General features: G+C 42.7%; 1 protein-coding gene across 3 annotated transcripts in view; it reads right to left on the reverse strand.

Annotated features, from left to right (window-relative positions):
- The window catches only part of LOC130183690 (semaphorin-6D-like), a 178,404-nt gene that overhangs the window by 24,263 nt on the left and 129,851 nt on the right, over nt 1-24,290 (reverse strand). For all 3 annotated transcript variants that reach the window (XM_056399328.1, XM_056399326.1, XM_056399327.1), the window contains 2 exons: nt 8,485-8,543; nt 8,211-8,264 (listed from right to left, as the gene is read on the reverse strand). In XM_056399328.1, coding sequence (XP_056255303.1) covers nt 8,211-8,264; nt 8,485-8,543 — 113 coding nt within the window. The remainder of the gene's footprint in view (nt 1-8,210; nt 8,265-8,484; nt 8,544-24,290) is intronic.

The raw sequence follows: 24,290 nt of genomic DNA on the forward strand, positions 1-24,290 counted from the left end.
CTGAAAGTTGTTGATTTCTACAACGGAGATAATGGCTGTGTTAGTTCACTTCCTGTGCTGCAGTTATCACAGCAACAATCCCTCTGGTCTGAACAGACAACCTGCTGCTACTTTAGCGTCTATCAGTTCGTTTGGTTGCGATAACATCTCCCGCTCAAAACATCCATCACTCAGGAACTCATCATTGACTTCTGGCACAGCGCCTCACTCAAATCTCTCACACACACACACACACACACACACACACACACACACACACACCACACACACACACACACACTCAAACACATCTTAGGTGAATCCATAACCATTTAAATTTAATGTCAGACTCATATGGAATATTAACTCAGACCACGTCACTGGAAAAAAAGCTCAGCAGAGACTGTTCCTCCTCAGACACCTTAAGAAGTGAAAGACTTGATCCTCGACAGTTTGGTACGGCAGCCTCACATAAATCTGCTACTAGCAGATTGTCCTAAACTGTAACCTCCCATTAAATTAAAAGCTGTATAACGTTATATCTGACTCTTTTTTTTTTTTAAAGGTCCCACACCTCCTGTGTTTCATTTGAAATGTTGATTCATAAGAAGATATATTTGTGGTTTTAAGAACCAAAAACCATCTCAGTGTAGTTTCACATCTCCTCTCTCAGGCTTCTCTCTGAAGCTCTAGTAACAGCAGGTCAGTGAGCCAATCAGAAGAGAGGAGGCTCTGAGCCTGAGGCAACTACTTTGTTGTGACATCACAAAGTTACACGAAGTCCCGGCGGTTCGTTTTGAGGGTCAGTTTCTGAATACAGGCTGTGTGCATTTCTCTGTGGACTGAGCGCTTTGATACTTCACAGTATTAATATAGAACCTAGACCTGCTTTATAACCAAACAACACATGGAAATCTGCCTTTACACAGTATGGGACCTTTAACTGTGGGAGGCCTGTTCAACAACACTCCTGCTGCAGTAAAAACTCTTATTGTGTTAATTGCATTGTGTTAAATTCAGCTCTTCAGTGTCTACAAATATTGTAATTATCATGACAGAGATCTTTTATGTAATTATTCTATTTTGTACACACACACACACACACACACACCACACACACATACACACACACACACATATACAGTATATACATATACATATATTATATATATATATACATCTGTCATCATATTTGTTCGGAAACAAGCCTAAAGGTCTTTGTTAGCATTATGTAAACAGCTGCTCTCAACTTTAAAATACAAGCACGTGGCTCCAGATGGGATTTAAATGAGCAGCAGCAGCCAGTTCACAGAAGAACAGGAGATCACTGTGACTGTAATTATTACAGGGGTCAAGGTGAAGAAACACCCACATACACTCAGGACAGGATTACAATCAGCGCTCAGAGCAGGTCATGTTAAAGCCCACCTCTCCTCCATAAATTCAATCAGAGCGGAGCTTAATTCTGCTGTTAATGCTTTAACGGTAACAGCTGTACAACTCTTCATATACATACACTTCATGTATATGCAGAGGTTTATGGCAGTTTTTAAAACACCATGCTGCAGACCTTACCTACACTTCCACCCAACAGGTGGAGGTTTGATATGCAGCCTATCTTTTTTATTTTATTTTTTTTAAATGGATATGTGGCATTTTGGAGAAGCAGCTCTTCAGGACTGAGCAAGGTGAGACAGTCGTTCACTTCAAGTGTTTGTTTTTTTTTCTTCTTCCTCTAATGGAGACGTCCTGACCTCCTTCACTGAGCTGCAGTATCTTAGATATACACTTGTTAATGCAGACACGCGCACACACACGCACGCACACACACACACACACACACACACACACACACACACACACACACACACACACACACAGAGCCTGAGTGCTGACATTTGATGCTCGGTCATCAACACTGGATCTCAAGGTCTCATACATTCAGGGAGGAAATACAGCTTTAGTGTGTGTGTGTGTGTGTGTGTGTGTGTGTGTGTGTGTGTGTGCACGCGTGTGTGTCCTAAGCCATGAGCACGGTATGCTGGGGAACGATAGCTGCGAAGGTTGCTATGGTGATGCGAATGTGACCTCAGAGCAGATGGCACACTGCAGGGTTGATGGTTTGACACCTGCAGCGACTGGAGCTCCGTGCTGTCTGACGTGCCCCCGAGCAAGGCAGCGATCACCTGCTGACAGTCAGTGTGGATATGAGCATCAGGTCAGGGCTTCACAATACACTGTATCAGATATACAGCAGCATGACCCTGGTTATAAGACCACTCTCACGGGAAACGCTCTGACCCTCGTGCTGCTGGGAAAGTTTCCCTCAGGTCACATAGAAGAAGAAAGGCGTCATCATGAAGCCTTATCTCTCTATGAAATACAGTAAAAGTCACAAACTATCACTCAGGTCAGAATATTTTTCTTCAACAAGACCCCTACTTTTTTCAAACCTAATTTCCTGAAATTAAAAAAAAAATATATATATATATATATATATATATGGTTTTATATTCAGTCCAATACAGAAGCTTATATCATGATATTAAAAAGATACTTTTTTGATATCAGTACAGTGTAGATGAAGCTTTGAGATCCCAAGCAGCTTTAATTATCAGCTTCATTAAAACATGAAGGGCGTAATGAGAAGCTTGTGCATGTTTATAGAGGGGAGTGGATAATTCCTGCACCACTGCAGCTCGTGTTTGATCGGATTGGGATCACAAATGTTTAATGCTTGACTTATTCAGTCCGACGACGTGGGCTCGCAGGTTTCGTCTGATCCACCTCTCTTTTTTCTGAACACTCCCCAAACCATCAACTTCAATGACACCTGAGGCTCCTCCAGCTGTGGTCCATCAAATCGTCCAGATGTATAATAATGTAGATGTAGTTGGACTGTGTTAGGCTAATGAGGTCTACTTGATTAACGGGGTACAAACTGAGCACCGGTTCAGGACAGATACCTGAACGCAGCCTGATGCCAACCCCTCCCGGTTTCTATAAAGGGATAAATGACTGGGACAAAAATATTTAAATGTCTCTAAGAAATGCTTCCAAAGTCATTTATAAAATAATAGTATTAGGGCCACATTGAGGAAAAAAAAGAAATCTGAAATTTCAAGAATAAAGTCGCAATTTGGAGAAAAAAATCATAATACTTCAAGAATAAAGTCGTAATATTATGAGAATTAAAAATGTACCCTTTTGAGAGGATAAAAACTTTTTAGGAATATTACAAGCAACCAATAAAACGTGTGAAAGGACAGTGACTGGCAGCCTGAGCTGCTTCTGGCAGCTGCTGTTTGTCTGTCTAACAATAGAATAGAATCAGTTTCTCACACAATCTTTTCAAAGTCCTGCTGCTGATGTGATACTGATGTGCCCAAAGATGAAGCATCTGCTTATTTGTGAAACCTCTGCTATAGTACAACTCCACGGGACGATCCACGAGCCTCATTCGAAAGCAGGTTAACGCTGCTGCTCCTCTGATGTTTCCCCTCTAACACAACACCTCACCTAAAATCACCATGTTATTCTCATGATATTAAGACTTTTTCCTCCTAAAATTACAACTTTATTCTTGTAATATTAAACTTTATTCTCGAAATCTCAATTTTTTTTCCCTCAATGTGGCACTAATACGCCATCGTAAATCATGAATGCTCAAGCTCACAGTGATATTTCAGACACTGCAGTGTTTTACTGCGACCCCAAGGTTCTTATTATAGAAATGATGATTATATATCATTAAATTATTTCGCATTTATGTTTTGGTGACAGGATTGACTGGATTATGTTTTGATGAAAAAACGTTTTTTTTTTGACTGAATGAAGCGTTAACACGGTGTTGCTAATTTTGTTTTTGTTTGTTTGTGTTTTAGCCAACAGAAATGAGTGGAGTGAATTATTGCTGCTCTTTGTCAGGTTGAAGGGGAACACATGCTAAGTGAGTAATGGAAAATAAAGTAATAAAGGAACAGTTTGACATTTTAGGGAATTCTCTGGAGAACACGTGTCGGATCAGTTCCATCTGTGTATGAATCACTTATGGCTTTTGAAAGTAGACGTGTCTGATTTGAAATGGAGACCTCTTTCTAATTTAAATGTCATGCCGACGGTTGCCGACGGTTGCCGTCGAGCGATAAGACGCTTAACTCTTCAATTACACAGCATTTGAGCTCTTAAGTATCCTTTAAATGTCAAAGTCTCACATTCATGTCATTAAAAACAGAAGAGGCCGTTGTGTTGAATGTGATGTCAGTCACGCCATCGTCTCCCTCTGGGCCACAGAAATCCCCCCAAAGGGCTGCCGAGGAGCAGCTCGGAGTCGGAGAGCAGCGGCCTGACGCCAGACGCCGCCTGAGTGAGGAGAGGTCAACAAGATGAACACTCTGACTTTGACCTTCACGCATAAGAAGAAGTTTGTGCAGCAGAGTTAAAGTTAAACTCATGCTCAAGTCTGCTAGTGTCTGTAAATGTAACTCTGAACTTCTGCTGCTGTAAGAAGTTTCAGACACTTTTCAAAATAAGACTTCCTCTGAACAGCTGGAACACGCTGCCGTTCAAAGTGCCAGAGCGAAATTGTGAACAAGGGGCATCAGCATTTGTTGTGTCTGAGGAAACTCTCCTATTTCCACACTGACAAGGCCATGATGACCTTATTCTGCCGCGCTTTTCTTGAATCGATTTGATCTTTTTCTCTGGCGTCATGGTTTGGAAGTCTATCTTTAAAGAGCAGGAATTTCTCTGAATCTGTTAAATGGTCCAGTCAGCTGACTGGTCGGTCACAGCTTCACCTCGCCTCCTTGTACACCAGGACAGTTATAGCAGATGCCTGTGGCTCGATTTTAAGTGAACAGTGAAGTTCATTGAGAAAAACTGTATAAAGAGCTTTGTTCCAGCAGCCATCACTCGCATGGATAAGTTGCAGCAACACTGCATAGAAGAACTGTTTAATTAATTAATTAATTGAACGTATTTATTTATTTGACCTTGTGTTGTCTGTGCTGTGTGTTAAATGTGTATGTGTAAGACTTATGAGTCTTTTTATTGCAAACCACCGACCCTTCGATTAGCTCTGACAGCTGTGGCGCTGACTCGACGCTGTTTCAGCAACAGTCAGTTAATGTCCCTGTGCACAACGCCAGCTTCATAAAGAAATGCTTTTCCCATTCAGGTGTGGAAGAACTTGACCGGTCTGCACAGAGCCCTGATCTCGAAAAGGCTGACCGTGAGCCAGAACCTGATCACCGCTAAACATCAGTAACATCTGCTGGAAGACAGTGACAGCAGAAGAGCGGAGGCTGTTAGAGCAGCAGGTGAAAGGCCAGTGGTTGGGATGTGTCCACATATTTTTTTGGCCACGTTGTATCTCATTGGATTTGTTACACGAGACTCAAATCCATCCGGTGGTTCTCAACTTCCCCGAGAAGTCAACTCTAAGGACATGAAACCCATTTTAATTGTTCACTCTTCAGCCTGACGCCGACGAGCTCGACAGCAGAGTAAACTTCATTTCCTGGATCACCAACATTACAATGAGTAATGTAAAGGTCACAGACAGACAGCGCTCATGTCATCCATGCACCGTCGTAATTTGCATTTGCAGAACTCATTCTGCACAATGTCAACTCTCATCTAATAGAAAACTACCCTGTAATAGCACACTGCAGCATAATGGCCAATTTATGTCCATTCAGAGCCAAAACTAAACCCAGGGGGACCTCCCTCGCAGTACATTAAATAACCAATTTGCAGCGAAAACGTCATTACGGGAATAGTTCCCTGCCAAACGATGTCATTACAGTAACGACAGGCACTCTTGCATGGCGCGGCGGATAGATACGGGCGCACGGCGGGCTCAAACATCAGTCAGTCATTGTGTTCGGAGTCCTTCATGCCTGGCCGCCCGACACCATGAAGTTAATGCCGCCGACGCCATTATGGAGGAAGTGCCTGCTGTCAGTCCTACTGTATAATGGCAGCGCCAACGCTCACTCCCCGGCTTAATCGCTGCATATTTAAACTGGAGTTTCACAATGGAAGTGTGAAGAATGAGCTGAATGTGGCTGATGTTTGCCGGAGTGTGCTGTCGCTTTTTTTTTTTTTTTTATTGTGTTATGGTGCCATTAACTCCCTGGGTGATCGCTGCAGGCGTCAATAAAATCGAAAACTTAAATTAGTGCGAGTCAAGAGATGAATCTCAGGAAGTATGAAAATTAATCCGCCGGCGTCGCTCGAGCCTCCCGCTGCTTTACATCTGCTGCGCTGTAATCACGTCAGTCAGCCGGGGCTAATCACCGCACAGCGAGGTGTAGTTCTGTCTGCAAAGTCATATTTAACGGAAGGGAAAATTCAGACAGGAAGTCATTGTTTGATAACCTGCTATGTAAGTGACTGCAGGGCTTCACTTCCACACTCACATCATGCTGCTGTTTCAGTGATTAAAGAGGGAAATTAGAGGCTGAGGTGAAGCCGCAGCGGCGGCGGCGGCGTGGAAACACACCTGAACACAGTTAGTGTGGGAACATGGTTGACGTGATATCTCTCTCCTCCAGCTGCAGTGCAAAGTGTTTACATGTGCACAGGTGAGTTCCTTCATCTGCTCCGATGTTAACATGAAAATAGTGATTAGTGCGGCTTTAAGTTCCAACCTACAGTACATGTTTACTTGTTAAAGTGCAGTTTTCTACAGTACAGGCCTCGTGTGTGTGTGTAGCACAGCAGCTCTCGGTTCTCCGGCTCTCAGAGCTCCGCTGCTCCTCTTTTTTTTAAACAGGTACTTTTCATTCCAGTCGACTAACAGGGCCTCATTTAGATGCCAGGTGAATGCAATTAACTTAGGAGGCAGAATACAAAACCAGCCACTCTCTAAGCTCCGAGGACTCTGGGCTGAGATCTGCTGCTCTTTAAGCAAAAAAAAAAGCTCCCGAGGACTCAGTGTGTTTAGAAGCCGCAGCTCTCTGATAGGATCGGGCCTGCTCGGCTTAAAAAATCAGCAACCAGTTCCCTGCAGGAAGGATGCAAAAGAAAAAAGAAAAATATAAACATGACAATGTCAAATAGAGCCAGTGACTGACTGGAAAAAGGCTCAGGGTCTCTAGATAAAAGACGTCATTCAGACCTGGATTAAGCAGATAATTTAAAATACGTTTTTAGTGGTGAAAAAGAGCAATTAATCATTTATCTCGTTCATTTTCGCTTAATCCTCTTTTGTCGTTGTACTCCTCAGAGCGTGGTGCCCTGGTCCGCTCACCTTGTTCTTCTTCATCACTGCTGTTCTAACTGCTGACGCCATGCAGCCACTCGAGTTCACTTCAAGTGCCCCTGAAAGACGAACTTAGCTCGTGTCAAGTAGAGCACGCATCAGAAATCTCTGTGTGTGCTCCGTCCTGCTGTCTCCCAGTCCCCCTCTCTGGCTTTAATCACAGTAATGCAGCTTATAGAGACTTAATGGGATTCACTGCGTGGGTCTGCTGTCGCTCTGTGAATGACAAAACCCGGGCTGGTTTACAGGCAGGACTCCTGACAGTCAGGTAGCGGCCGAGACCGTGGCCATGAATACAGAGCAGGCGGCCCGGCGCGGCGGCGCTTTGATCTGCCGGACTGTAATCTGGTGGAGGGTAATAATGTCAGACTGACAGACGAGCTACTGTACATCAAGACCAGTCAGTCCTGCTGTAATAACTGAATTTCTTCTGCTTGAGTTTGAGATTGTTGGTGGAGGGAGAGGAGAATAACTCCCTCCTGTTCCTCTGCTCAGGTCTGGTTTTACTTCTCTTTACAGACATTCACTCTTACAGGACCATCCTGCTGGACATTTGCTCAATCCACACTCTGTCAGTGGTGGTGATTGGATGGTTATTGATTCTTCTTGAAAATAAGATCAGATTAGTTAGATCCAATTAATTGTGAATGAGTGAATTTCACATTCAGCTGATAATGGACAGATTCCTCTCCACTCTCTTTATTTTACCTGTCCATTCCTGTTGAAGAGCTGTAGTACCTCACCTGTCCACAGGTGGTTCTACTCAGTCACCAACGCCATGTTCTCTTTGGGTTAAACATTTTTCTGTGCACAGAAGTGTCTCTTTCTCTGTCCCATGATTCTCTGCTGCTGAATAGTAATACAACCAGGAAGAGGAAGAAGAAGAAGAAGGAGGAGGAGGAGGAGGAGGAGCAGAAGAAGTAGAAGAAGAGGAAGAAGAAGAAGAAGAAGACTTTCTTACCGTAGGCGGAGTCGGCTCCAGACTCCTGGTTCCGTGTTGTCGCCAAGACGTCGGCTGCACAAACACAACAAAGCACAACACAACCACAGTCACATTGTGTCACACAAAATACATCAATGTCCTTAAAATCCTCACATTCATCTTTTTTACTGTCCAATTTACAGCCTGTATCACTGCTGTAGTTTTACAGACCACTGATTTTGACACTGTTTACACCTCATATCGGAGCTGTTATCATCATTATGGTGGCTGTAAAATGCCAGGTTTATCTTACCGTGGCAGCTGTCTGGGTGAAACGAGTGGTCGCCCTCGATATCCTGTTCAAACCCCGCCCTGTGCACACACACACACACACACACACATACACACACATACACATACACACACACACACACACACACAAACACACACACACACACACACACACAGAGAGGAGAGAGAAGGGGAGACAGGAATTTAAACAAAAGAATAAAACATTGATTGTAGAACAAAACCAGACATAGAGCCTCCCTCTCATGTTGGTTGCCGTGGGTTACCACTGCCTGGGAATTTAATCGATGATGTGTATCCACAGTGACCAGAGTTAAGACAACGTTAATTACATCATGTCACGCAGTTCATCTCCAGCTCATCATTTAGTTTTAGATTTTCTGAGGTCGACTGAGGAGAAAGAAACAGTGAATTCACCTTTTCTGGTCGTCCAATTAGGGGAGAGGAAGGTGAGAACTGTCCAATCAGAAGACAGATAGCGACAAGAGGTGACCATGAAACCCACACTCACACACACTGAGTTTCAGCGGCAGTAAAGTGAAGCGGTGTGTATCTCAGTAAATGAAGCCATTTACTTTCCTCTCAGTGTCTCCGGCTCTCGGTTTGTGTCCCTGCTGTTTACTGTCTCTGACGCTGTCGCCACCGACGCTTCCACCTGACCTTCAAATCAATTTTTAAAGGGCCAACAAATCAGGTTTTTACTGCCACATGCCGCCAAACGACTGCAGTGTAAGATGCGAGGAGAAGGGAGACTGGTTCTGTTACTCACACCGCTCAGCAGCTGCAGCCGACACAGGTCGGACATGAAGTCACACCTGTCAGAGCGGATGAGGCCTTTATGCCTAATCTCACCAAACTCAGCACTTCCTCCATGTTTACCTGTTGTTCGGACAAATTACTTTTTTTTTTTCTCTCCGTCGCTATTAAGATACTGTCACTGAAAATCACTTCCTGCAGATGTTTCATATTAAAATATTTCCAGCAGTAGTCCCTCCCTGTCCTGATAGACTTTTAATGTGAAAAACCTGCAGGGAGTATTGTGTCATTGATGGCATCTTAATTAATTTAGAAGCGACATGAATGGATTTGTTAAAACAGAACAGTATTTCTTTTTTTTTTTAAAGAAGAGCAGCAGAGTTGTACTGATGGAGTTAGTGCTGTGGTGGAAGTTGACATTAAATACAGTTTATGGCTGTGTTTTTTGAGACTCTAATTTTATTGATACACTGAGTTTTATTTGAGATTTTACACTAAACCAAAATAGACATGACCTCCTCATCTGGGCTCAGGTGAATGTGGATTAGTTTTTGCAAACACAGAACGGCTTCTTCACTAGGTCAAAATTTTTGTGAAGAGATGTATTTCTTAAAGAAACCTCATCCTAAAAATAACGACGACGAAGCGAAACCCTGCATTCAGGGTGTGATGTATCGTTCAGGAATATGAAGTGTGTAAAGTCGACATGAACGTGCTCGTGCACGTGTAAATTCCATGATTAACTGCCCATGACAAAGACAGAAGAAGTGTGATGTAACAAAGCCACAAAAGTAAGGAGGTCGGAGTGAGAAGACCGGTTCAGAACATATGAAGAATTCTTGGCTTTTAAACAGAGCAAGACTAACACCATGAATGGCGAGGTTTCACAGGAACATGGGAGACAAGAACAGACAAGAAAACAGACTGAGAGACTGGACAAGTGTCTGACTTTAACACTGGGGATCTGCTGTTTGCAGATTCTTTTAACAAGTAACGATTTAGTCCTTTAACTAAACCTTAAACATAAAATATATGAAAAAAACAGTAATTATCCTGTTGATTTCATGGAAATCTGACCAGTAGTTTAGTTTAGTTAGTTGACAAATTGCTCAGTGTTGGACAGATGGACCGACATCTCCATCCACCCACAAGCAAAAATATGAAGCCTATTTATATAATTATATGAAATAGTTCTGGTACAGTTCTTATTATTTCATCCTGATACAAAAACAAAAGCAGGAACATTTGGCAACGCTTCAGTGAACCAAATTACAGTCATAAACCATCAACAGGAAGTTGCCGTGGGAGGCTTGATGTTTTGTGGAGGTGAGAGGATATTTTCCCAGAAACATTTCAGAGGCTGAAAAGGTACTTTGTTTTCAAACTGCTGTGCTCCGAGACAGAAGCATTCATCAGCCTGATCACGCTGAGCCCACGTCCTGATTTATTTGGCACGATGTGTTTCCAGCTCTGTTTATCACGTTCTGTCTGTATTGGAGAAAACATTTTCCACCTGAGTGACTGGGAGAAGAAACACTTATTCTAACTTTTTGTTCCTGTTTAATAAAAGTGACAGAATGACTTCACTGTTCGTCCTCACCTGCCCATACTCTCTCTCTCTCTCTCTCTCTCTCTTTGTTTACCACTCTCTCTTGTCTCCATTCATTTGTTTGCTTTGTTTCTCCATTTCCCTCCTCACACTCTCCCTCCATCCGTCTGCACTAATATCTAACTTGTCTCTCTTTCGTTTCCTTTTCACACCTCAGCAGATGCAATGGTGCAATGCTGCAATCAAAAGGTTCCTGAAAACGCAGACTGGGCCAGGCCCGGGGGGGTGGGTGGGGGTGGGGGGCACTTTCCAACGGTCTCTCCTGGACGACGCTCGTACTGTTCACACGGACAGTTCACACCCTGGCTCCTCTCTCACCTGCACACAGCCGACCAATCACCGAAGGAGGTGGGTGGTAATGTCACATTGTTGTGTTTGGAGAGTTACTGGAATGATTTGACTTGTCGAGGCGTGTACGTCTATGCGCGCTGTGTTACATGAAGAATGCTTCAGTTTTTCTGCATCATACGGTGAAATAAATGTGGGCACCCTGGTCCACATAGTACTTTTTCATCTGGGTCTGTTTTTCCTCCTTAGTTCCAGTGAAGGGAAATCCTAATGACACAGCACACAAAGGTATTTTAAACAATGAAAATAGTGTGCTTCCAACTATATGGCAGCCGTGATGAATTAAGAAAAACTGGCTACCGAGACAGCAACTAATTAATTCCCGTGAAGGTTCCACAGATTTGGGGCCATAGTCCTTCTCTAGCTGAGCCAGCTGACTTTCTGCTGGCCCCACACACACATGAATAGGATAAAATCCTTTAAAGGTCCCATTTTTTTATTATAAAGCAGGTCTAAGCTCTATATTAATAATGTGAAAGTATCGAAGTGCTCAGTCCACAGAGAAATGCACACAGCCTGTATTCAGAAACTGAGCCCTAAAATGAGCCGACGGGACTTTTGTAACTTTGTGATGTCACAACAAAACAGCCACCGCTCTCAGCCACGCCCCAAGCCCCGCCGACCTGGACCCACTATCCAACCTTGCAGGATTTGATTACTCTGAATGTTTACCTGAAATCCGCTATATTTTTATTCGATCACTCGTTAAAAAGTCAGTCAATCAGAGGAGCGGCTCAGAGGCTCTCGTCTGATTGGTGGATCAACCTGTTGTTACTAGAGCTCCAGAAAGAAGCCTGAGAGAGACATTGAGATGTTTTTTGTTCTTAAAACCACAAAAATATCTTCTTATGGATCAACACTTCAAATAAAACACAGGAAAAGTGAATATAAGGTCAAATACGGGACCTTTAATGACACAGCTCTTCTAGACATTCTAATTTAAATAGATCAAATAAATTAAATTCTGAATTCAAACATTTTTTTGGATATGCGATAAAAATGTATTGCAGTGTTTTACAGTCAGACATCTCAGTACTGTTCCTCCGGGTTCATGGAAACAGTTTGAGAAAGCCGGGTCTATAAGGAATTCACTCACACACTGATGGTTGGTGAGCTCCGCTGCAAGGTGCTGGGTCAAGGGTTCAGGATCTTGCACTTCAACATGTGGACAGGAGGAGCCAGGGATCAAACCACCAACCCTGTGAATGGTGAACGACTCACTCGGCCTCCTGCGCCACAGCTGCCCCGACCTCAAACAGCCCCCCCCCCTTTTCCAACACCTTTAGAACGAACAAGAACAGCAGCTGTGAGGCAGAACTCATCACCAGCATCACTGATGTGTCTGAATGTGAACAAAACCCCCCACAGTCACATGTGGGGGGAATAATTATTCAGGTGTCTGCATACTTTTTTCCATGTAGCTCACATTATCTTTCACTTTAGCAAACAACAGCTATCTGCTCTTAGATTTTCCCCACCAGTATAAATACAGATCACATAATCCAATAAAGAATAAATGAATTATGCAACAGGAGCTGTGGAACATTTCGATCACATTTAATGAACTCTACATGTTTGGATTTATTATGAAATCATTATGCTTTCCTCTCCTCACTCACTCTATATTTACCTCTCCTCCACCTCACTTATTTGCTAACTCCTCCGCCCCCACAGTCACTCAATATTTATCTCCCTTATCACTCATTCTCTCTCTCTCCATCACCATCTTTCCTCGGTCTGGAGCTACATTTCCACCAGCGTGGGCTGAGCTGTAAGTGAGGAGAAAAAGGGAGAGAACAGGAGGAGGTTGTTGCGACGGCGAGCGGCTATAAATCCTGAACCCTCTCGGGCACCTAAACGCCTCGTTCATCTAGCGGGAAGCGATTCGGAGGAGGGGACAGAAATAGACTCAGTCGGTTATAAAATACAGCCAAGTTATCAGATGCTGTTGTTGCTGAATTGTATTTTTATGTTCTCGACGTTGAAGCTCTACAATGGAGGCGGGGACAGGTTTCAAAGGCTGTAAAATGTAATTACAATGTATAAAAAGCTGCAGGAGCTTTCACTTAAAGACAGAACATTTACACTTTACACTTCCTCTGCACTCCCATGATGCATTTGTGCTAATGACATATGGGTTTTAATAAGCAGGTTGTTTGGCTGTAATGTCAGCCCTCTTGCTGATAATGGCCTCCCTCTCCTCAGTTATGAAAAGTCTTTGAAACTTTTTCTCAAAGATGTCATTAAATCTATCACCACAGTCCTTTAGGTTTGAAAGACTTAAGACTTGACTATCTTGAATGACCAAAGAACTTGAAACAAGAAGCTTGAAACTTAAATGAATGAAATGGAAATTTAGGACTAGAAGTAAGACTTCTATCAAATTACTTGGACTTGTTTTGGACTTAATGACTTAAAACTTGAATGAAGACTTGCCCTAAAAGACTTTAATCTTGACTGACTTAAGAAGACCAGATTTGGACTCATCTTGAATGACTTGAAACTTGACTTAAGACTTGCTCTGAAATAATTAGAACTTGATTTGACTTGAGACTTAAGAGCTGAGACTTAAATGACTTAAAACTTACGACTTGACATAAGACTTGTATCAAATGACGTAGCTGAGACTTGAACTTGCTCTGAATGACTTAAAACTCTCAAAGACTTTAAACTTGACTGATGTGGGCCAGACTCAAAGGAGTTAAGAAGAATCTTGAATGACTTGAGACTTGACTCAGACTGCATGGCTCGGTTGCATGATTTGGACGTGGCATGAATGACTTGTAACCTGAGATATAATTGACTTAAGACTTGACCTAAGACTTGTCCTGACATACTTGATATGGGAACTGAGACTGGGGGGCAAGACTTGAGACTTATCTGCAAAGACTTAAAACTTGATTGACTGACTTGAGACTTGGTTTGGTCTCGTCTTAACTGACTTGAGACTTGAGAATCAAATCACCATTAACTTCTCTTTGATGACTTGAAACTGATTGGGACTTGTCTGTCTTGGCTCAAATGACCTGAGACTTGCCTCAGACCGGGACTCAAAGGCCAGCTCATTAAATGAACCACTCACTATAAACTAAGAGTCGTGTCAGTGATGTCGCAGGTGGAAGATTAAAGTCACCCATGAAATGATTCTGCTGAAACACAACTCATTTAATTTCATTGAATTCAACGCTGCTCTGTAACGGTAGATTGCTCTGTTTAAACAACTCTGAGCACATCGTGATGAGGTATGGAAGAGTGAAGCTCCTCATTTCCCGCTGCTCTCGCTGAACTCGGCTCTTGAGGCACCAAACGGTTATTTAGATGAGTTAAAACCTAACAGCAGCAATATCCCTGCACCGGTAACAGTCGTAAACTCAGTCCTGAAGGTCCAATGAGACAGCAGCGGGCGCTTTATACCCACACAGGTGAGATTTGATGATGTTATTAAAGCCATGCAGGTAAGAGGTTTGGGCTGACTGAACACGATGAAAGAATAATAGGTGTTACAATGAGACACAGAAAGAGAAAATGGCCGGTTCATTTGAATGGAAGTGCTGGTGTGTGTGTGTGTGTGTGTGTGTGTGTGTGTGTGTGTGTCTGAAAAGTGTGTATGTATGTGTTACAAGAACAATGGGTGTTTCATCATATCAACTTAAAAGGTGATGTTACGTCAGTGTTGTGTGAATCAGTTAGTGCAGGTTTAAGTTTTCAGATTCTATTTCAGTGAACCAGTGTTTTCAAATATATTAGACGTGGATTTAGTCACAGTTTTTGTTTCATATTTTCACCTTTGTGATTATAGGTGTCAGTTCAGTCAGGACAGAGCTGTCTTTCTCCTGGAACAATGGAAGAAGGACCTGAAACTGTCAGAGCTGCTCACAGCTGGTGAATTTAAAGGATCTGGAAACTCTTAGTCAATACTTTTACTTTTGAACTTATTGTTCTTACTTTATTTCAGATTTATGAGAATAGTGTCTTAGTTGGATTTTTCTCTTTTATTTCATCTTCACTCTGATCACATTTCACCAGAACATTGTGTATATTCTTCTGATGTGTGACTGCATGTCTTATTGTAGAATAATCTCTCAGTGAGACCTTTCCCTGCTTAAATCAATGCAATGAAAAGTATTCAGGCATAGTGACGATCTGAAGGTCTCTGCTGTCTGTGAAAGTTAAAGCCGCCATTTGTTTTCATCACCGTCAGTCTCCATCAGCTGTTAGAGAAGGTGCGTATTCATTTTTCACAAGCATCACTTTGTCACTTTATCTGCTTCTCTCTCTCTCTCTCTCTCTGTGTGTGGGTGTGTGTGTGTGTGCTGTCGTCCTGCCTCTGGATCAACCTAAACAGTGCACACCCACGGTCTCAGACACACACACACACACACACACACACACACACACACACACACACACACAAACCCAGGCGGTCTCTAGGGAAACGGCTGCCTTGCTGCCACGACTACCGAGTCCATCTGGTGTTCTCCTGTGGACCCTGTGTATTTGTCTCTCTTCTTTCCCTCCTCTTCTTCCTCCTCCTTTTTTTTCCTCCATCTGTATCTCCCTCTACCTCCTCCTCCTCTCTCTCTCTCTCTCTTTTTTTTTTTTTTTTTTTTTTTACTTTCTGCACCTTCCTCTCTCTCTCTGTCCCTTCAGCTGAAGTTCGGTGAGAAGTTAAACTTCCCTTTCCTGTCACACTCTTTCCATCCATCTCTCCATCTCTCTGTTTCTCCCAGGAGGAAGTCTTCCGCTTATCAGCAGAAGTCTGAGGAGCTAAACTCACTTCAGTGGAGCTCTGAATAATATCTCTGCCTTTTACAAAATGTTATGTATTTATGCTTCCATCAGCTGCACTGAGCTCAGACTCTGGTGCTTTTCTACACTCGGGTTGTTTGCTAGAGACGTTTGATTGGTTCCTGAAGGCCCCGGTATAGTTGCTCTGCTTACATATGAGTCAAAAAGTCTGCTAATCCAGAATAGGTTTGGTTAAAACTCATCACCCGGGCAACCTGATGGCCCAATGGTGAGGGCACATAGCACATGGGCTCAAATGCCCTTCTGTAAAAGTGATGATTTTCTTCATTCAGACAGAGGAGGTTATGATATGTTACATTACGTTACCTTACATTGCTTTACGTTACGCTATGTTACAATATGATACTATACGTTATATTGTGCTACGTTAGGTTACATGTAAGTTACGTTGTGTCATGTTACATTATGCCATCCTGAGTTATGTCATGTTACGTTAGGTTATGTGTAAATTACATAACGTCACATTACAGCACGTTATGTTACGCTACGTTACAATACAATATGTTACGTCATATTACGTTAGGTTAGGTTACTTTACATCATTTTATGTCATATTAGGTTACATTTAAGTTACGTTAAGGGACTCATGCTGCATGTGAAACGCTGAGCTGGATATTCATGTGTTATCTATCCATGCAGCTGGTTTCGAGTGACCACTGGAAATACACAGAGAGGATGATGGTCAGACTATTATTGTATTTTTTAACCTCTACTGAGAGTGAGAATTGTCTCTTCAAAGGCTTGAAATTGCCTTTTCACAGTGTTTCCTACTTTATTAAACTGATTTTGTGCATAACAGATAATGAGTGAGATAATATGTTTATTACATGGTGTTAGCGGGTGATACAAGATATGCATTTAACCCCCCCCCCCCCCTGCATGTTAAATTGTGCTACAATAATCAGACTGCGTTCAGCTTTCAGGTCTGACAGTCTGACGGCAGCTGTGGCTTTTATGTCATAGACACCGACATGTTAAACTCACATCAGATTAATGTAAAGGTGCAGGTCTGTGAGGAGGTTCTGTCTCAGTTTGAGCAAAAGCTGAAAGATGACATTTCAAGCGTTGGCTCCAGTGTAAGCACTGGAAACAGTTCAAGTATTGATTATAGTATAAAGTATAAAATCTTCACCCATCACAAACTCTGACAGAGTCTGAACAAAACACCAAGAATAAACTGCACTTTGTAAAAATCCATGACCATTGTATAAATGATGAACTAAGTCCAAAGTGTGCTGTGAGTTTAAAACTTCAGGGATGTTTCTAGATGATGGCATGCATGATGAGGTTCAAAGATGATAAATGAGATTACTTTGTGGGGGGGGGGGGGAATGAAGTTAAATAACTGAAATTAAAGTCGAAAATCTAAGAAAAGACAGAAACACTTTCTGTGCTTTTGTAAACCTGCAGATTCTTTGTTTTTACATTTTTGTGAATTAAACTTTCCACAACTGGAGCCTTATAATGTGATATTAGGGATGTCAATTATGATCAAATGTTGTGAACGTCCTGATGAACGATTGATCTGCGGTAAATCTGTGCAGTTACAGCTGAGCCTCGTGTTTTTCTCCTGAGGATGCTGCGGCTGCGGGACAGGAACTTGTGATGGACTGTATTGTGTCTGAGGTTTTGATGCTAACCGCGGCGGATCAGACGCAGGACGAGGGGCTGCTGAGACGAGCGCGGCTGAGATGTGATCTTGGCTGACGCTAATAGAGGATAATCACCAAACTTGGTCAAACTTTCCTCCGCTCCACTGCCGAGCACACAGGGCGAACGCTGCCTGCTCTCCCATCAGCCTCTGTGACGTAACAAACACACGCGGGTTACAAGACATTATGATGTTTATTAAAGGCAACGATGTCTGCTGACGAATTACTCTGAACCTTTTAGACTTTTTAGTGGGTGGTCAGTGTGGCAGATTTTGATTGAAAAAAGGGACTAAAGTGATTTTTCTCTTTAGGGAGGTCACTCACGTGGCCGGCCTCTCACCGCTGAACCCTTTCTCTCCAATCTTTCTGCTCCACTCGCTCTAATAATGCTCTCACGTATAAGTCCTTTCCATCTCCCTGCTTGGACTAATTTTTCTCCTTTGCTCGCTTTTCTCTTCACTTTTGCTCCTCACATGATCGCTCTGTGGGCAATGTAATATCATCCTCCTGCAGTTAGGCTCTGACTTTTAGCCCTCGTGCTGTCTGGATGATTCTGCTGCTGGTCTTCGAGGAAATTAAACTTACATTGCTGAATGTGTTTAGATCGGGGAGGACAAAGGTTCAGCTTCAATTTTCTTTCTCTCAAGACCAAACTGAAAAGTGTGGTCTTTTAATTTATTCAATTGAATTTCACATGGAAATTAGCAGCAGTGGTCTTGGCAGCTGTTGTTGGGTGGATTGTGATGATCAGACGTTCATGTTCCCCCTCAGGATCAACTGTAGTAACTTTTCTGATCTTCTGTCCTCTAGCGCCACCATCAGGTCACGTTTGGCTTTGTCCAACACTCCGGTTTATGACCGAATACCTGCAGAACCGATGACGTTCCCATCGGCCTCGGCTGCACTTTGAGTGAGGTGCTGGAGAATGGTCTGTCTGCCCCAATCACAGCGACTCCTCCAACCTGAACTTTTTCAACCTTCTGATACGAGCCATCGGAGTGTCTCCTGAAATAGCGCCCCTTACGGCAGCGGGCGCAGCCGACCTCAGCTGTCATGGTTACAATAATAAACACACTGACTGTACAGGCGGAGGTGCACCTACCTTCGTTGCCATGGTTACTATAATAATGGTCATGGCTTGGTTTAGGTTTAGGAAAAAAATCATGATTTGGGTTATAACAAGAACTCAATATTATATGATCTTTGTTGTCATGGTTACAATACAAACAGCTGGTTTCACATGGGAATCGCACACCGCTCTGCTGTGTCATATTCACGTGTGTTTTTTTGACCCATCCATCCACCGCAACCTCCTCCTGACGTGGACTTTGTCGCTCTTTACAATTTACACTACGTCACCGCACTTTCCCCTTTGCTCCTGTCGTAATTTTCAATACACTTCGCCTCACAGCAAAACGTAACTATGGGTCACAATAACCTGCTGCACAGACGAACTATGAGCTTGTTTTTTTACAGGAGGACCTTCTCACCCATCATCATTCTGCTATTGGGGGGGAAAAACACTGGCTGCTTTGCATTTCTTTAAACCAATCGTCTTGGGCGGCAAAACATTTTTTTTTTCCAGCATGTACGCCGCTAGTTTGGAGGCTTGGATTTTGAAAACGGTAACAATAAGGGGAAGCTACCTGAAATAGGCGTCCAAAGGCAGGCTCATACCCCCAGCCTACAGACTAACATGTTACTTATAGCATTTGGCAGAGTACATTGGTAACATATGAAGGTATTTTGCAGAAGACAGGTCTGACATTCTGATAACTGAAAGAAAGGGCAGGGTGCAAAAGCTACGACAACAGATGAGAAAGCCGTAATCTATAAACCTGCTCACTTCTGAAGACGGTGAAAGCTCTGAAGCTCCAAGTCAAAGCCAATTCATCAATCAGAGCTGAGCGAAACCAAATTAAACTCTACATCACTTCAGCACCAATTGAGGAAGAACAGCATCCAAACCTGAGAAGAGAATAAACTGACATTCCTGTCTGACTGTGTCTTCCTACTTGTTTTACTTCCTCTTCCTTTAACTCTCTGACACAGATATCTTTTTCTTTTTTTTTTTGTAATTCTGCGTCTCTCATCTTCGCTCTGCTGCTCCTTCCTTTCCACCTCTTGCATCACATCTTTGCCTGCCTCTTCGTTTCCTTCCTCGTCTGTTTTTTTTTTTTTTTTTTTTTATCTCCACCAGCTCATCCTGTCCATTTTAATCTTTCTGCAGCTCCTTCTGAGCTCTGCTCTTGTTTGTATTAAAAATGCCAATTGTGTGTCTTTTGATGACTGATGCCACCATAGATAATATTGTTTCCTATGTGTGTGTGTGTGTGTGTGTGTGTGTGTGTTATTGTATGTGTGATTTTCTGAAGTCTGGAGAAAACGGCATTTCAACGGCGTGTTGCTTCCCCTTTTCAACAGTTTTCCACTTGAACTGAGACGTTGGGGTTCAGGAGTAAATGAAGTCGAGCAGAACGAAACTTCTGCTCCTTCATCATCAAAACCGTCATTTGATGGAGCACTGATGGAGCAGAACTCCATCAGTGCTCCGTGTGGACAGAGGGCGAGGAAGAAGAAGAGGTCGATTTTCAGGGCCGTGGCCCGGGTTTGAGAAATAATGACGTCATGAGAATTTCATCAGTTTCCAAAGTGCCTGTGAGCCATTGAAATGAAGCAATACCTCATCTGAACCCTTGTCGATGCTGCATATTTTATAATGCAAACTTTTCACAGCTAGATTCCCTCTTTGTGTCACTGTCCCTCGACTGAAGCTCAACAAGGAAACACTGTGGAGACAGAAAGAGGAAGGTTTGTACTTATCAGACTGTAACTTTGGAACGTCTCCACTTTATGTGACTAACTCTACTTCAGATAAACTTTAGAAAATAGTTTTACACAGAACAAGGATGGTGCATTATGGATATTATGAAAACCCTGAGAGGCAAGTGGAAAAAAAAAAAAAAATATTGTAAGGATTTCTTTTACTTATTTATTTATTTTGGAAGTAAATAATGAGGAAGTGTTTGTTTTTGTAACACTCATTTCGGCCAAAAGGTGCTTTGGAAAAATAATCATATGTCAAACTCTGAGAGCAGCTGTGGTTTTCACTTATTTATTTATTTATTCATTTATTTTCAGGATTTTACAGGGTGTTCTATTTTGTAATACTCATTTTGGCCACCACAGGCTGTAATGCACCACTACCCCAGTTTAAAAACTAATAGCATTCATGTTTTTTTCCAGAAAAAAAGAAAAGGAAAAAAGAAAAAAAAAAAAAATCACTTGCCTTTCAAGGAGAAATAAGTATTACAAAAACAAATCCTCACCAAAATCAATAAATAAATACATGTACTTGCCTCTCAGGGCTTCTGCATGCATCACTTACATTGAAATCTCTTTAGGAAAGGATCTTCTACTCTCCAGTATGAACTACAGGAATGATTCCAGTAAGCAAAACCTGCTTCAATGTACAGGTCGGCATGTGACTGTTGTTTTTACACAGACTTGAAAAGTAGTTCCAGCAGTGGCAAAGGGTGAGTGTGGTCCCCTATACGTGAGACGGGTCCTGATACCGAAACACTGCCCTTCTCACTTCCTGGACACCCTGACTGGAGGGACGACCAGTGCAGAGGATGTACTTCCATCATGATGAGCTACACTTGTCAGTCATTCATGGCCCATCTACAAGAGATGCACAGACTCGATTTTCGACTTAATGTGAAAAGTTGGACCATTTGGGGACCGGGTCAGGTTTACACACACACATACACACACACACACACACACACACAGTTTTAGTTTTGGTTTTGAGCTAGTTGAGGTTTTATTATCTTTTTGTTGTTGTTTAGAGAGAGCTATAATCGACCCTCAAGTCCCCTTTCCTTCATAGTCCGCCTCTTTTTTTTTTGTCACTTAACGACCACTCCATAAAATAAATAACTGTATTTCATCAAAAGTTTTATATCCTTTCTTTCTCCCCTCGAGAGCCGGGCTGTAACAGCTACTTAAAGGTTGTGCACCGCAGCTAAAAAGCTGCGACAGCTTCCTGCGTTTTGGACTCTAGGTTCCCTCAGAGGTCGGCGCTGTAGAGACAGCCTGCTATTAGTCAACACCATGAAGTTCAACCCTACTTTAAAACTGTGCCATTTACTCTGCGTCTCTGAGTGAATCCACCAATTACAGCGATGAATAGATTCCTCTCCGGGCTTTAAACCCCCTAATCCTGAGCATACGTTTTTATTAGACACAAGCGGTTGTCTCTGCTGCAGCAAAACACTGTATTTTAGGAGCTGACAGGTGTATATTTTCACTAGTTTGAGCCTACAACCTTCATTGAACCTTATCATCTGAGATCATCTCTAGTCTGCCTTTCCTTCCGTCCTTCTTCCTTCCATCCTTTCCCTTCTTACATTTATCTCTTCCACCTCCTTCTTCACTCTTTCAGTTGTCATGATGCTGCGAGGCGGCACAAAGTCAGTGTTAACTCCCTCCCTTCGTACCAGACTCATAATCCCAGTAAAAACTCGTCAAAGAGACGACTGCTTCTACAGCATCAGTTAACTGACTGCTCACAATCTAAAAAGTTTCTTCAGCAGTCGTTTGCATGAGAAAAGAGCATATAAATGTCCTAATCAGCTCCGTGTTAACCAGCTTTGACTTTAACAAACCAGATGTCTCGACCAAAACTCAGATATGCAGCGTGCGAAAAGAAAAGCCCCCCTGAGGCTCGGTGAGCTATCGATCCACGAGGAGAGACGTATGAAAAGAAGACAGTCGATTGTAAAGAGCTGTAAAGTAAAGTGTTGAAGCGCAGAGACAAACTCAATTCATAAAACAAGAGCTGTAAATCAGACTCACACCGAAGCTGCGGGAGAGTGACAGCAGACTGAGATCAGTTCAGCTCAAAATGATGAAATCTTTTAAATTAAAATCCAGACATCTTTGACACTTCACTATTTATATTCAACATGTTTCTATTCAGTAATAATAGTTTTCATTGTGACTGAAGGGGTCCACCTTTACCAACTCACTGCTGACAGAGCTACCAACAAATCTCTGAACAGTTTTCTCACTATTAAAAACAAGGCACATCTTGTTTAATCATTGAACTATTTCAATATATGCTCAGTAAATGTTAACATCTCTACAGTCTGGTCTGAAGCCTGCTACATGATCCTGGTGCAGAATACAACTGTACATTCATTCCTTTGATTTTTATTTCACTGTCAGATTTAGCTACAACACGGTAGAATTAGCATCAACAACCCAACATGTGTAACATATATAATCACAAATGTCAAATGTCATTATCATAGACTGCATATGAAGATGGACGTATTCTCTGTAACGTCACCAACAGGCTTCTGAAGAACGGTTTTGAAGCTCAGAGTGAGCCGCTCCGCCGCCTCCATCTTGGCGGTGTCTGACTATCTAATCCAAAAATGGGCAAAGAGGTGGGGCATGTGCAGAGCAGAGACTTCGGTGCATGCCGGTTTAATAACTGTGGCAAGCATTCAGCCACCCACCTGTCACTCAAACTGGCCACACCCTCCATTATACATAACTTAAAGCCTTGAAATGTAAACAGGTGAGTCATGAAGTAGGAAATTTGTAGTAGAGACCAAAACTGTTTTTTGTACCAGGCTGTAAACATGTTATATTTTCACATGGGAGTGAATCGGGATTGACTCACTTTTGGAACCAGCCTCTAGTGGTCATTAGAGGAACCGCAGCTTTTGGCTCTATTGTGTTGGAGCTTTGTCTTCATAACAATCGATTTCCAGAAATATCACCAAGGCCATGACCTCTGTGTCATGTCAGTGACCTTGAGTCCTGACTTTCTCATTTGTTGAACATCATGAACAATGAATCGTCTCCATCCACATCCTGCTGAGCCGCTCTGTACACAGACACCAGTAGACATTCAGTTAGTTATGTGACTGTCTTTGGTAAACCCTGTAATTATTGTCATAACACACTTTAACTCTACATCTGCACAAACACAACTCCTGCTCCTGTATACTCCCAGAAGCTTTCAGCTTTGACTCTAAATTCCAGACATGAGAGTCGAGCCTGAAGATGAAATCCCCCCGAGTTTCTATGCTAGAGTCCATCAATATGCTGAGACAAGATGAGATTTTAGCAGCACACACACACACACACACATACACATACACACACACACACACACACACACACACACAGACAAACACACTGCAGCTAGTAGCTTGTGAAATCAAACGTGTTCCCCCGCGCCACCTTCCAATCAATAACTCAAAAGTGTCAGGTAGCTCGCGCCCACTCCACAGCACTTCATGACAATCGATCTGCGGCCGAAGCGTGGGTTATTCTTCCATTCCTCCACTCCCTTTCTCCCCGTGCAAATCGAAGTGATATTATTTTCATATTTGCCTCCTGGGGGAGGACTTGTTTTAATCCTCGGAGAGCTGTGGAGCGTCTGCAGCCTCCTCATCTGTAAATATCATCAGTTATAAACTCCTGCAGGTCGACAGCCACACTGAGAGTCAGTTTTCTCTTGTTGCTGCAGCACAGATTAACTAACCACATCACAGGGTCCTAATGTATGAACACATGTATGTTGTAGAAACAAGCATCAGGTCTCACAGAGCAGAG

This window comes from Seriola aureovittata, chromosome 16 (genome assembly GCF_021018895.1).
Source record: "Seriola aureovittata isolate HTS-2021-v1 ecotype China chromosome 16, ASM2101889v1, whole genome shotgun sequence".
NCBI lineage: Eukaryota > Metazoa > Chordata > Actinopteri > Carangiformes > Carangidae > Seriola > Seriola aureovittata.